Genomic DNA, 14,630 nt, shown 5'->3' on the forward strand with positions numbered 1-14,630 from the left:
TGGAAACATCCTCCATTCCCTTTTCATTAGCCAAGCAAAGTACATACTGGGGTCTTGCTGAGGGGGTGATTTGAGCTACTCTCTTATTATTTTCCTACTAAAGCCAAAGAAGATATTTTTTTCCCTCTCAGTATTCTATCTTGATGACTATGGGAACAGATAACGATTGAGTTTGTTTATGAAAACTGTATGAAAACTTACTATTCCATTGGTGAAAATCAYGATTTTGTCAAACAAATGTCAACTGATCTCTGATAGTAAATATTTTCTTAGTTTATTGTATTTGTTTTTGTCATTCTAAAATTTTGAAAGTTGAGCTTTCTGATTAGTCTCACTGATGTACTGAGTCCATAGCTCAGTCTCTTGTCCTCTGTCAGAAGTATTGTCCTGGTATCTTTGCACCACATTTTAGCAAAGGGATACTGCATTTACTACCAGTATCGCATGGAGTGTTAATCAGYCTAAGGCATCTGACAGAATTTTTTCTTGCAGTCAGATTTCATTCTCAGTGTCTTTTGTTGTTACAAAACCACAAGAATGTGAGAACAAACATACTGGGACAACAGATATAATTTCTTATTCTATATCCTGYAGTGGCCAATAGAGAAAGCCCCAAAGAAGGCTACAAGAAATGAACAAGCCTGAAGTGACACCTCACTGAAGTACCCTCCTGCCCTTCACCAGTCTGTGACACAGGGCCACAAGGTCATCTCTGGCTTAATGGATTTTTCCTTGATAGAATTTTCTTCCACGAATATGTCACTTTTTGATTTTTTTCTTAGCTTTTAACAATGACAGCTTCTTGTGGCAAGTAATTCTACAGCTAATGGTGCATTGCATGAAGAAGAACTACCTCTTGTTCATTTTGAATCTGGTCCCCTTGTTCATGTATTTGGAGAGAAGGCCTGAGAGAGACTGTGTTGGGTCAGAGTAAAGCTCAGTCTAGCCTAGTGTTCTGATCCAGCAATAGCCAGAAGTGGATGCTCAGAGAGTGTAAAAACAAGATAAACATAGATAGTATTTTCCCTGACTGACCTTTCCAATTCCTATCATTTATTATCCAAGATCTTCAGCTGGGGATTGTTTCTGTGTACGTAGCAAATCTCAGTTGATTTCCATGAAGTTACATATTTTAACCTTGAACTCATGTTCACTTTTAGCATCTGAGGGTAGGAATTCTACAGTGTAATCCTGCATTTCATGAAAAACTGTTTCCTGTTCATCTTTTCCATACAAGTCATCATTCTCCTATTTTACTTACTGTATCACTACTGTATCATTCTTGCCATTACTGAATCTTTTTTCCAACTTACCTCTTTATGTCTGAAAATTTTTAATCTATTTTACCATTTCTTAAATGGAAGCTATTCTCTGCCTTTGATTATCTCAGTCAACTTTGTYTGTGCCCATTCTGATTCTACCATATCTTTTTTGAAGTGGAGGATAGAAACTGCACCTTAGCTTAATGCAGTTTCATTATGGTGTTTCTACCTRTCTGTTCCCTTCTTAGTCGCTCTCAGCATTTTATTTGATTTTATGATCACTGCTGAATATGCAATATGAATATGCAATATGCTGAATATGATATTTTCATAGGGCAACAGCTCCAAAATCTCATTTTTGAATTGTAGTAGTCAATTTAAACCCCATTATTCTGCAACTCTTTTCAGTAATCCTCATCTTTGCTACCTCAAGTAAATTAGACTATCAGCAAACCTTACCTTGTCAGTACTTACCCTGTGTTCTACGTCATTTATGGATATGTTTAACAGTGGATATGTTTAACATCTATGGATAAATTTATCAAGTGTCACCTAGCACAGATTCTTTTAGGACTCCAATCCTTTCATATATGAATATTTTCTCCTACCCTCTGCTCCTGACTTTTAGCATTCCTTTACTCCTTGATAGCTTATTTTCTTCCAGAACCTTTGGTTAACAATCTTGCCAAACAGCTTCATGCCTGTTGAACAGCAGAGAGCTTATGCTAGGCAGAACTCCCTTGTCCATGTATTCGTTTACTTAGTTCAGTTAACTTTGGTAGATAAACAACAGGCTATTCTCCAGTATATCATATTTACTCATATGTACACTGTTTTGACTTATTATTGAATTGCCACTATGTTTTCTGGTACAGATACYGAGTTTACTTGATATCAACAGTTCTCTAGACCGCAAATTCTTTTAAAATTTGATATCAGATCTGCCATCTTCCAGTCTGATACCAAGGCATTTTTTAATGAAACAGTGCAGGTAATAGTTAAGCTATTTCCTTACCCCAGCAGGTTCAGTTCTGTAGGCAGTGTAGTCTTTTTTTGTAACTTTCTGATTTTCTATTTTGGGTATTAATATATGTGTATTCATTGGTTACTCAATTCCAAATCCAGCATTTCCACTTTGGCTGTCGACATTGGTAGTTTCATAGGATATCGAGATAATCAAGTTATCKCCTAATTATTCAGACCACCTTTAAGGACGTCTAGTTTTACCAGTCTTCTGAAATAAGATGTATTTCAAACATCTTCTGCACATCTACACTAAAAGAGTAGGAAGCCATTTAAACTGTGCCTAGCAGATAAACCTATTTTATATCAACGTTACTGTCCTCTACTGGACATCGTGTCATACATCTTTACTTATCATACATCCTCACTKAGCAGAGCTTGGCATTTGTTGAACAGAAAGGGTGAGAGCTCTGTCCTCAACGCAATCTAAGGACTATAGCTTTGTCTTTGCACAAATGAACCAGAGGATGAAACTACTTACTTAGCGCATAGCAACTGTATTGTTTTGGGCTTGGAGCAATGTGTGATTCCTCATCTGTTTTGAATGTATTTTCTGTATACGCTGTGTATTTGCTCTTGCATTGCTTTCATATTCAGTCTTTCTTTTTAACTCGGTGGGTATCACTCTCTGAAGACTTCCTTTCTTCATCCTGTTTTATGCTGACAGGAAGTAGCTGCACATATTTTAAACCAGCAGGAAGCAACGAGGAAGAAAATTTCTGGATATCCTAGAGCTCCCTCATGTTTGCCTGAGCTGTGTCTTGCTAATTGCATTGGTGCTGCTACATTACAAAGTGCTCAGAAAGCACATTTTTTTCTGAGACTTCCCATGACTGTCATGTGTCCAGCTGTCAGAAACAAGGGCATTGTATTCTTCTCGTGCTCATTTTCTGGAGTTCTACTGTTACGAGCTTAATGTTCTTGACCATGTAGTTTTGCTTTACTTATGTCATCTAATGACTCTATTTGTAATCTACAGCTCAGTGCTATTTACAACACAAAACACACTGATCAGAGGCTCAAATCTGTCCAAAACCAAGAAGCGTTTGACTTGACTGTTGATGTAAAGGATAACAAAGATGATATAAACCATTTGACTGTGAATGTATGCACAAGGTATGTAATTCAACTGGGGCATCTCATGCATCTCTTTGTCTGTGGAGGATTTATATATATAAAGACAAGCTAAATTTTCCATTTGTTTGTATAGATTTACTAAAGTACTGGATATAAACATATAACTAAATAGAGCAAAATAATTATTTCTTAAAAGCAGCAAAAATTAAACTAAGAAGCAATTCATAGGTCAGTAAATACTATAGTTAGAGTTTGATGGCTCTGAATAGATCTCTTCTGCAAAGTTGTCACTGGTCAGTCTTATTTTGTATTGTCATGCATTAAGGATGGTGATTCCTGAGATGTTAGAGGTATATGGAAGAATTTGTGTGAAATACAAAGCTTAGATGCCTCTTTGGTGCCAGTGCTTCTTGGTTATATGGTGAACAGTAGGCAGACTAGAAAATCCAACCAGTGTCTTCCACATTATGAATTCTGCCCATTACTTACCTTCCATGCTTTGCTTTTTATCTAGAAGTATTTTTTTTTTTTTTGTAATGGAAGCAAATTCTGAAGTAGAAGTAATAATTCTTCTGTTATCTCTGTCATCCCTGGGTCAAAATCCATGTCTACATGATGACATACTCAGTTGAGATTTGTGTTACTCCTCCATTTACATTTATATCTTACGTTTATAATTTCAGTAATAAAATGTAAGTACCATTCTAGAGTTGAAAGAGGTGATGAGTTTTCAGGTCAATATAATTCTATTATTACTGCTGAATAAGGGAAGAGGGGTGCATCTGGGAAAATTTTTCTTGCTCAGTAAACACTTAGTAAGAACTGAGCTGAGATTGTTGAAGCATCATTTCAGAGACCACAGAACAGCCATCAGATGATAGGACAAGTAGAATTTGGATCACCTATAAACAACTGACACTTAAGCGTTCTAGCCTGTATTCTTAAGTCAACTAGCCATTAAATGAGCTTGTTTCTTTAACTGTTTTTCTACCTTCTTTTAACTTAYCATGCTAGTAGATGTCTTTTCTCTTGCAGTTTCCTCAGTTGGCACATTTTGTTGTTAATAAAAAGCAYGCATATTTCACAAAAAAACCTATAGGATGTTGTATCTCTGTACATATATATCTATTTACATTTTTTGTATGTTTTATCTTCTATTATCTAAAAGGATGTTGAGGTGAATACTTTCTTTGTATTTTATGATCTCATCTGTATTTCCCCAATACTGCCTCTTGAAACAGTTTTCTTCTTGTGACATTATAATAAACCATTATAATGTTTACATATGTTTACTTATGCTTGTAAACATAAGATTTGCAAAGTACCACCTGATCTACCATGTTTATTCTTGCATTCCTTTCTTCCACATCCTTTTTTTTGTTATTTATTTAAAGTTTAAATTACTTATGGCTAGGACTATGTATTATGCTCTGCCTAAACACAAGGAAGTTGTGACTGGAGTTGGGGCCTCTAGGTGACACCGTCGTGCAAATAATCAACTATAGTGAATATGATGTCAGAACAATAAGGATTGATTTAATTTGGGAAGTAACCAGCAGGAACAAAGCCAGAGTCCTATTTTCATGCATGTGTTTCTGGTAACCAATTCAGTGATGCAGATGGTGAGCAGGGACACTAGAATACATGAGAGCTCTTAGAATAGAAATAGATTTTTTTTTCTCTCTTTTAAAGTTTTCTATGAAGTGTCAACAGTTTTTTTCTAAGTCTAGCACTAACTCTTGACATGTAAAGGGCTTACATGACTGGCCTGGGATAAGTTTGGATGAGCATCCTCATCTGTTTTTTCTGGCTAACAACTTTGATTCAGGAATAAAGACAAGAATGAATCCACCTCTCTGCTCTGTTGGAAGGCTAATGTTTTAGTTGCAGAGTGTTTAAAAGACAGAGGAAGAACTAAGAGCATTATAAATGCCCCCAGGAGAACATTTGGAATATCAAGATCCATCAACTGTAGCATGGAAAATAGACCAGTATAAATTCTAATAATTCTGTGTTTCTATTCTGAAGACTGAGACTTGGTCTCAGGTTGCTTGGCCTGGCAAACTGGTCATGCTTTTTTTTCCCCCTCAATATATACTATTTAAGAGAAACATTTTTAAATTACTTAATTAATTTAAAGTTAGTCTTTTAATCTTCACAACATGATATGGCTTTTTGGTACGGAAGCCAAAGCAGGTAAATCCAGAAACACTGCCGAAATCTCAACCAGTTTAGCTACCTGTGGGTAGGGATAGTCAGGTAATGGATATTGCAGCTTTGCAGGCTCTTTTTCTATCTCTGATCCATGGAATATTCTGCTTTGTTTCAACCTGCTCGATAGTTAGTGATTGGCAATGGTCATCTTAACTGGGTATAATTTCTGACACTGGAGCATATGCTGTCTCATTGAATTTGAACAGATTCTTGGGCAGAGGAGTGGCTTCACTGTCTGTAAGCACATACTCAGCAGAGTCATTTTCTTCTCTGGTTGGTTTTGTCACCTACATACCATTTCCAGGAATGGGAAAGTGATTGCTGGTGCTTCTAGTCACTCTCTTCTTTATGCATCCTGCATTCATTAGCTTAATGTAGAACCTTTCTCTCATCTTTGCACCATCTATGGGAGGGTCTCATGCAGACCTCATGCTGCTGATGTGCTGAAACATAAAATGCAACTCAAGATACTTTCATTTCTGTTAAGATACAAGTTTCAAGTCTTCTTTCTCTTACTAGCCATTCTCCTCTTTGCATGATTTTTTTAAAGAGACCCCGGAGTTGAAGAGACAGTATGAAGACTCTCTCTTTAGGCCGTCTCTCTTGTTTGTTTAGAAAGACAGATTCGCATAACTTCTAGGGATATATCTTATTCACTTCTTAGAAATACCATACTGTCTGGGTTACCTACTGGTGTTTTGGTTGTACCTCAGGCTCGCTAGACAGCTTTGGTATTTTCCTCCCCTCTCATTGGTAATTATACAGAGATAATTACATCCAGTTCCAATTCAGTTATTTGTTTTCAATAGCAGCAACTCTGGCACAGCACATCATCCAACAGATGGTTTCATTTATTTCTAATCTCATGAGCCAACTGAAGTCAGCAGTTGTGCTGTATTTCTTTCAAAATCATATCTGTGTTCAATCAGCCACGCTGCCAGGCTTAATAGCGTTGCTTTGAAAGCAAGTCTTCCCTTTTTTAAAACCATCCAATTCCACAAAGAAATAGTTTTATTCAATTATTTTCAACTACTGTCAGGCATTCAAAATGCAGATTAGAGACACTGCTATTATAATATAACTATAGTCATTTACTCTCTATGCCAAGTTGGGGAAAAACTCTTCTGCCACCTATTTTATTTAAAACAATACAATCTTTTGCAGGACATATAAGTCTTAATGTGTAGCACAGAAAGCCATAAACATATTTTGATAGTTCTGTTACGTACCATGATATGTTAGGCTTGCTAATAGAGCAAAGCCAGCATCTGATTCTCAAACTGGAGAGAGAGGTGATAATAAGCATTATTTGGGAGACATGAAGGAACTCAACTTATTAAATTTTCTTTTTCCAAAACTGAATGAATAACATGGCTGTGCCTTTTAAAACTGGAGCTTGGAGAAATAATCTAATGACGACTCTGTTAAGGGAACCATCAGTCTGTATCAGGGAAATATGAAAAGGTTTGGGAGACTTTTTGGTCCATCCTCCAAAAATGAATAAAAGCAAAACAAAGAATGCATCCATATGAATGTTGCAGTTCAAGAGTTCCACCACTGGTTTCTGAATTGCTTTCTTTGGAACACACATTTAATTTTGATATTTCTTGCAGGTTTATGATGTAAACCTGCACTTACGGATGCCAATGGAAAGGGTCCTATTAGTGTCAGTGTGATCAGAATTATGCTCTCATATAATTGTTATACTGTAGTTTTTTCAGTGCTAAGCTTACTTTTGCCCATGTTGGTGAAATTGTCAGGCAGAATAATAGAGAAATAAATTATTTTCTCTTTTATCAATAGAAATTTTCTGGATGGCATTTGTTTCCATTTGTTTTTAAGTATTCTTAAGTATTATTCCTTCCACTCTTGAGATTTAATGATCAGTTTATTTGGATAGAGAACTGTTGTATTTCTACTAAAATTTCCTTGTTTCTATGTTTTGAAAAGGTACTTGGCTTCTGGAGCAGCTTCTAGTAGTGGCATGGCTCTTATGGAGGTTGGCTTACTCAGTGGTTTCTCTGTGTCACCAGATTTCGTTCCATTAGACAGAACAGTTAAGAAGATGGAAAAGGACAATGGAAAAGTCAACCTATACTTAGACTCTGTAAGTTGAAAATAGTGAAAAAAAGTGTTTGAAGTGATCCTAATCTCGACTCGGTCATTGTTTGAGCTAATTCCAGAAAGACATAATGATTATGTTCTTTGGGGAGCTCGCCATCTGCTATTCACACTGAGTAAATAGTTCCACTTTTCTTAATGAGGCTGATTGCATAGATACAACTCAGTTATATTTGTAAGAGGCTTCTTGATTGTACCTCTTGTAAAATCATGTACAAGTTGGCAAACTTTTAAAGAAGTCTATGTTCTGGCCGAAGTGACTACAAATGAGATAAGTGTATATATCTGTGTCCAGACTCTAAGCCTTTAGAAATGAGTTGGGTCTACCATCAAGTAACAAGTTCTTCCTTCTTCCATGAAACCATCATCACTAGGGTTCTCAGGATGTTTCTCTTCTTTTTTTTCTAGCTAAATGAAACACAGGTTTGTGTGACTATTCCGGCTGTGAGAGACTTCAAAGTGGCAAATACCCAAGGCGCGTCAGTGACTATAGTGGATTACTATGAACCTAGTAAGTGTCAGTTATTCCAAATGGATCTTGGTCATTAAGAAACATAAAAAGTTTATTTTCATGAATGTAAACAGGACAAATTTTAGTGAAGAGAAAACCTCATTGCACTGAAATTTACTTTTTTGATATCACAGCAACCTTTTTGGACTTTGATGTGCCAAGAATTCTAACAAATTAGTAGTTTTCCCTCTTCTACATTTTTGTAGTTCTAATGGTTTGGTTCCTCAGCTGGTGTGAATTGTCATAACTTAATGTCAGCTGGTATAAATTGGCTTCAATGTCGGCCAAAGGGTTCCCAAAACTACCAAAATGAAGCAGGAACTTCACTGTGGTTCACTTACCAAGTTAATGATTATCTTTCAAGTAGCTTTTCCATCTGTTTCTTGTTTAATTTAAGAGTCCTTCACTGGAGAGAATGCCAGTGTTTTTATTTCAATAGTTATGTAAAAAAGATGTACATAGCAAAAACAATTTCAAAGTGCTTTTTTGGTGTGGARTATGTTTTAGAGAAAGGCAGCAGTGTACAAAGCTCTTGGGCAAAGTGAGAAACAAAGGATTACAAACTGCTGAAGAAAATAGTAGAGAAGTTTTCATTACACTAGCCAGCTGAAACATTAATAAGAATTAGGGCTTGGTTTGAGATAAAGCATAAAAATATTGTATACGTGTTTCTCTTCATGTTGCTTTGTTTTAGTGTAAGATAGAAGACAGCTGAATATGCTGTGACGTGTACTGCTTTAGCTAGATAAAGATCACATTTATTCTTTGCAGGATGAAATGTTTATTGAATTGTAGAAAAAAAACCTAAAATAGTAAATCAGTGAATGTAGCTAAACTGTCTATTAAATAAAACATATTTTAAGTCCTAGAGGTTGGACAATGGGAGCAATTTTTATTTGAGACAGACTCATAACACACAAAATCAGCGGCCAGAATTAATTTCCACATGCTTCAGTGTCTGGGAGAAGAATTCAGGATCTAGCCTTTTATAAGAAAGCTGTTAGATAAGCCAGGTAAAACATCAGGGTTCTTGTATCATGGAGGATCCTCAGCAGGTAGCAGAAAAATTCCTCGTTAAGTATTTGATCAAAATTTCTGAACAGATCAGATCTAACAATTGATTTGTAGTCTGTGAATGTGCACCTTTCTGCAAGCGTTTAAATATCTATATTGAGAAGATTCTGGTGCTTTGTGAAAAGAACAAACCTTAATCTCTAAGTTTAAACACACAATTGAGAAAATCTTTTGTAATATATGACTTAGTCTGTATTTTGTGCAACCTTTAAAAATACTTTCTTTGTGAATCTAATCTGTTTAAAGTCTTCCCCTTTCCAAGATGTACTGCTGTAAGTTACTGTGTTTTTTTAAACATTGGCCAAGCTGTGAGTGTTGAACTTGAAATAAAGGCATAGTTCTCTTTCTGCAGGTTAGATTCCAATAGAAATCATGGTATTTCAGAAGTTTGGTTCAGTACAACTATTTATTTCTAGAAGGCAAGATGAACAGTCTGTACCAAGCTCCTTTTAAAGTACATTATGAGTTTCTAGATTTCAGACAATTCTTGGAATTTCCTTAACTAATATTAACTAACCTTTCTGAACAGGGAGAAGAGCGGTGAGAAGCTACAATTCAGAAGTAATGCAAAGTGTAACCACCTGTGATTTCTGTAAAAGTGACTGCAGTCTTTGCAACAGGGGTAGTTCTCCAGCCTTGCTGCAACACGCATCATTGTCTTCTGTGTTCTCCATGCTATTTGTYGTACACATAAGCTTGCTGTGTGGTTGGGTGCTGTAGGAGGAAACTGCTTATGTTTCGCATCTAAGGTTTCCATAAATTATCCAAAGAAAATTTTATATTCAGATACCAGCTCGTCTTCAGTGATTCCAGTGACCAAACTCCTGCTGTGCTCAGGAGAGCAGGTCTGGCCCATGTGGTAGGTTTCTGGCTGTGCCAGAAAACATTGTAAAGTGTCTGCTGGAAAAACTTTCTGAGTGTTGGTTCCATACTGAAATTATTTTCTGAAGAAGCGTAGTGTAAGAATGTGCTTACACACATTCAGTTTGAGAAAGCCTAACTCCACATTCCCAAGCCTTTTTTCACCTTAGCTGTTTTGCTTATTTTTAGGGGTGTATGTCATTTATAAAATGAATCTGAAAAATTATTTTCTCCTTAATTGGGATGTTAGTAAGCAGAATACTGGGAGCTTGGTATCAGAACTTGTTTCATTCTGTTCTGCAAACACGACACTTTACATTAATTTTGAGTTTCATTGTATGTTCTCATGGGAAATGATATAAAAAATAAAAGGAGCTGGCTTCAGAGCAGATCCAAGAGCCAAAAAGTACTGCATTCACAAACTACTGAACATTCATAAAATTGGCAGTCTTTTTTTTTTTTTTTTTTTTTTTTTTTTTACAATTGCAAAGAGGTCACATGGATTTCTCTCCAGTTCTTAAGTTAATCATGCTTGAAAATAAGGCCTTAGGATGTTTTCATGCATTTTACTATGAAAGGCTTTTAATGTAAATGTATCAACCTTGGAGTCTGTATCGGAGACACCATTCTTACAGAGTTGTTCAGAAATGAACCTAATTCTCTCTCCATTTGAGAGTATTGGTGTCCACTGGCAAGTTGAGGGCCGGGAGGATTTCCTTGATCCTTTTCTGTTTTTTGGAAGTCTTCTAGAAAAGTGATTCTGGGGGATCACTTATGTCTTATGTTTGCAGTATCCTCATGTTAATGATTTAAGTGGCTTAGTCCCTCAACAGCTATCTACATGCTCTCTGCTACTGTGTCAACTGGTCTGGCCCTGAGTGGGTTTGTACGTGTAGCTCCGGTTGTTGATTGGCAGGAGAGGCTTTTAGGAGGTGTGGGCTGCACATGCACGCACTCCAACGAAACAGTTAACATTTTTGCTCAAACTTAAAGCATCTCCTTGTAGGCTTAAGTGCTTTGCTGGATGGAGGACTGGTCTGGGATGGAGGAGAGAGATAGTGAGGCCTTCCTAGACTTGCACACGTTTGGAACCAAACCTGCTCTTTGTTCATGGAGAGAATTAAATACCTCTGTGAATATGGAAGTGTGTAAGCTTAGGAACTCTTCCATCTTGAGTGAACGTAAGAACATGTTTACTGTCTGGMAGGCAATTTATCCTTCTTGAAGACTGCCTGTCATATTTAATATTTACTTCTTTTTGATAAGGAAGCCAAACTGATAACATTCCTAGGTACTAAAATGCAGTTCATTGCAGTCATGCCAGCTAACACTGTTAGAAATTTTAAGGCTATTGTTTCCTTTCTCATTCATATCATTTTGAGGCAGAGTGTGTGCATGTGCACAYGTAATTATTTCCTTGAGCAATTTAAAATTTTTATTCAAATTTTGCTACTGCTTAAAATGTATATTTTTGTATTTTATGCTTACTTATATTTTTGTTCATAAAGGAAACTTGCGCATGGTAAGTTGTAAAGAGGCAAGAACTTCCCGAACTGAGTACTTTTTAAAACTTCTACTAATAATTTTAATAATAATAAAATATGAGGCTTTTAACTACACAACTAGTTTAGGTTAGGTATTTGTTTTACTTTACCTGTATTTAAAGTTTAGAGTATTTTTCACAAACTTGGGATTGTGTTCTGCCTCACTGGCAGAGCTTAGGCCTGATTCTTTGTCGYTGGTTCATGTTTTTCACTTGTCTTTGATGCACATTGGATCTAGCCTCTTGAGTAGTTGATTGGTGCCTTAACATGAGTTCCTCTGCCACTCTGACCCATGTGAAACAGTACTTTATGTATTGAAGTCCAAAGCCCTAGTCMGTCAACAGGGTGCAGAATCTGACCCATTGTCAGTCATGCGCTTCATGAGATGGGTCCAAAGCTAATAGAAACCAAGATACAAAAATGAAATATATCATTGTGTCTCAAATCCTTTATTTCTGTGTGGGACCATGCATTGAATTGTGCCAGATGTAAGATGTGGAAGACATTCACACTCYGTACTAGAATGTGTTTTGCTGTGGGTTTGATTTTTTGGTGAACTGTGAAAACAAGTCTTTTGCCTTTGGGAACAGCAGCCGTGATGTCCAATTTGCCTCCATTTACTTTATCTTTCAAGAGCTCGGAGCTCACGCTTTCAGTTCATACGGTATGGAGAGCTCCTAAGAGGGACGTTGATGTCTGATTACTATTACGAGAAAGAGGCTTATTTTCCAATGGAAATGTACTGAGGTAAACTACTTTGCAGTAGGTAGTAGGAATAAATTTTTAGTTCAACTTTGCAGGCTATCCCAGCTTCCCAAATACCCTCCAGGAAAATGGATTCAAACTGCTCAGCCTAATTTCAGGCAGTGCAGCTTTCATTAGTGTTCCCTTTTATTTTTCAGAGACAAACAACACATGTTTTTAAATGACACTTGGCTGCCTTGCACACCCTACTAAGAAGCATCAATCACAATGCACCATGTCATGGAAATTGTCACAGTCAGTGAACAAACATCCCTTTTTATTTTATTTTTTCTATACAACAGTAATATCATTACAAATATCCAAATGTGCTTCCTTACTAAGCTGTTTTGAAGGAACCATGTACAATGTATAATTTGAAACAAATGTTGACACTAAGTGGCCTTTAACTTCACTACACAATTGCCTTAAAAGATGCCTTCAGTCACTTTGCAGTTATATCTAGTGCTTTTAATGAGTTGCAGAGGATAAATTTTGCATTGTATGTTGGCAGTAAATGGAATGGAGAAAAGGGAATATAATATGACCTAATGATTTTTTGTTTTCCTATTTTGTTTGCTTGTATGTGTTATATAGGAACCTGTGCACAAATGTTCAGCATATATAGTTTTCCATTGCTCTGTAAAGTCTGCTCCTGAGATTAAAGGGGGCATCCTCCCACTGAGGTCAACAGGAAATCTTTCAGATAGGGTAGGATCAAGGTCTTCAAGAAGCTTTAAAGAGTGGTWCTAAAAGCAATCAAGAGCAATCCATTTTTTTTTTATTTTTTTATTTTATTCTTTTCTGATGGAGTCTTCCTGTGCATTGCCTGAATATTTTTATGTGATTGYTATTTGTTTGAAGACTCAGAATTCTTTGGTACTTCCAGTGCCCTTCTCGGTCACATGCCATCACTGTGTAGTCCATGCAGGGCCAGTAAGAATCATTTATTTAAGACTGTGTTTATAAACAAAAATACATTGCATTTTGAAGGTAGTCCCGCAGAATTCTACCTGCACTGTCATCCACGCAATCTCTCCGAAAGTACTGTGTTTGGATGATTGTAGCTAAGGGTGTAATTTGGCCCCTCTGTGCTGAACACTGTTGTTCGTAACAGGGAATGCTTGTCTTGTGATGAGAGCGCTGTGTAATGGGCTTTACAGCACTGCAGAGTTTGCAGGCTGGGCCAGTTCAATAGTCTTTTTGGTTCCTAACATGGNAAATAAACCCACCCCCATTTACTCCACAAGCAAGAGGAGCTTGCTGAGTTGCTCATCAGTGGTGCATGGTAAAAGAGATATAGCCAAATGGTATGTGGGAATTAGAAGAGCCAGGGTCAGACTTCACTTGCCTCTCTTTTGGCTCTAAAATCCCTTTTGAAAATAGGACCTAAGATTCTGACATTATTTTTAATCATTTTTCAAAAAATTATCCTACCAGTATTTCCTCAAATGTGTTGTTCAGGCTGGTATGTATCTTGACAATATTTAGTTTACTAGATTCCTGTAGGAAGCATGGGTATGTGCATGTCTATTACCAAAGCTCCTGTGAGTTACTCTGTGCAATGCAATTAAAAGCATAAAATATCTTCAAAAAGGACCCAAACCAACAATAATATATCATGCTGTGTTTTGCAAAATGGGCAATCACGTTTTTATGAAAGAATATAGTTGGAAGGCGGTTGATGCCTAATTACATGATTTTTCTATCTCAAACACTAAGCAAAGAGGGGGAAATAATGACATTTCAATTGTAATGGCCAACATTTTTCTATTATAACTTTCTTCTACTGTAAATCTTCATGATGTGGACTTCTCTCTGAATATGTAGGAGATTTTGAAATTAAATTGTATCACTAGTAATTTACAGTAACAGCAGTTATGTGATCAGGTTTTTAAGCTGTTACTAGGTTTTCTTCCACTCTGTGTCAAAATATTTGACTTAGTATTGTTTCTTGGTCAGYTTATTGCATTTTTGTGTGCCACTTGGAAATATCATTGCACTAATGCTTTTGTACGTAGTAAAGTCTGACAGTGTGCTGTAGATCAATCCAGTAGTTATTTTTTCTAAATAGTACCTTTTCTTTACAGGTATGTAAAAACGTTAATTGTGTATGTGTTGTATGATACTACATTTGAGTCACCAGARCTCCAGTGTTAATATTTCTCTTTAATTTCATATCATGCATTTTATTTCTGGATT

At 36.4% G+C, this 14,630-nt stretch overlaps 1 protein-coding gene across 1 annotated transcript in view; it reads left to right on the forward strand.

Moving 5' to 3' along the window:
* CD109 (CD109 molecule) overlaps positions 1-13,655 on the forward strand; it is an 87,783-nt gene extending 74,128 nt beyond the window's left edge. The window contains exons 30-33 of the mRNA XM_085316050.1: positions 3,265-3,401; positions 7,527-7,683; positions 8,106-8,208; positions 9,812-13,655. Coding sequence (XP_085172176.1) covers positions 3,265-3,401; positions 7,527-7,683; positions 8,106-8,208; positions 9,812-10,002 — 588 coding nt within the window. The 3' untranslated portion in view covers positions 10,003-13,655. The remainder of the gene's footprint in view (positions 1-3,264; positions 3,402-7,526; positions 7,684-8,105; positions 8,209-9,811) is intronic.
* Positions 13,656-14,630: the final 975 nt, after the last annotated feature.

Source organism: Rhea americana, unplaced genomic scaffold (genome assembly GCF_003343005.1).
Source record: "Rhea americana isolate MKP2758 unplaced genomic scaffold, rheAme1 scaffold_45, whole genome shotgun sequence".
NCBI lineage: Eukaryota > Metazoa > Chordata > Aves > Rheiformes > Rheidae > Rhea > Rhea americana.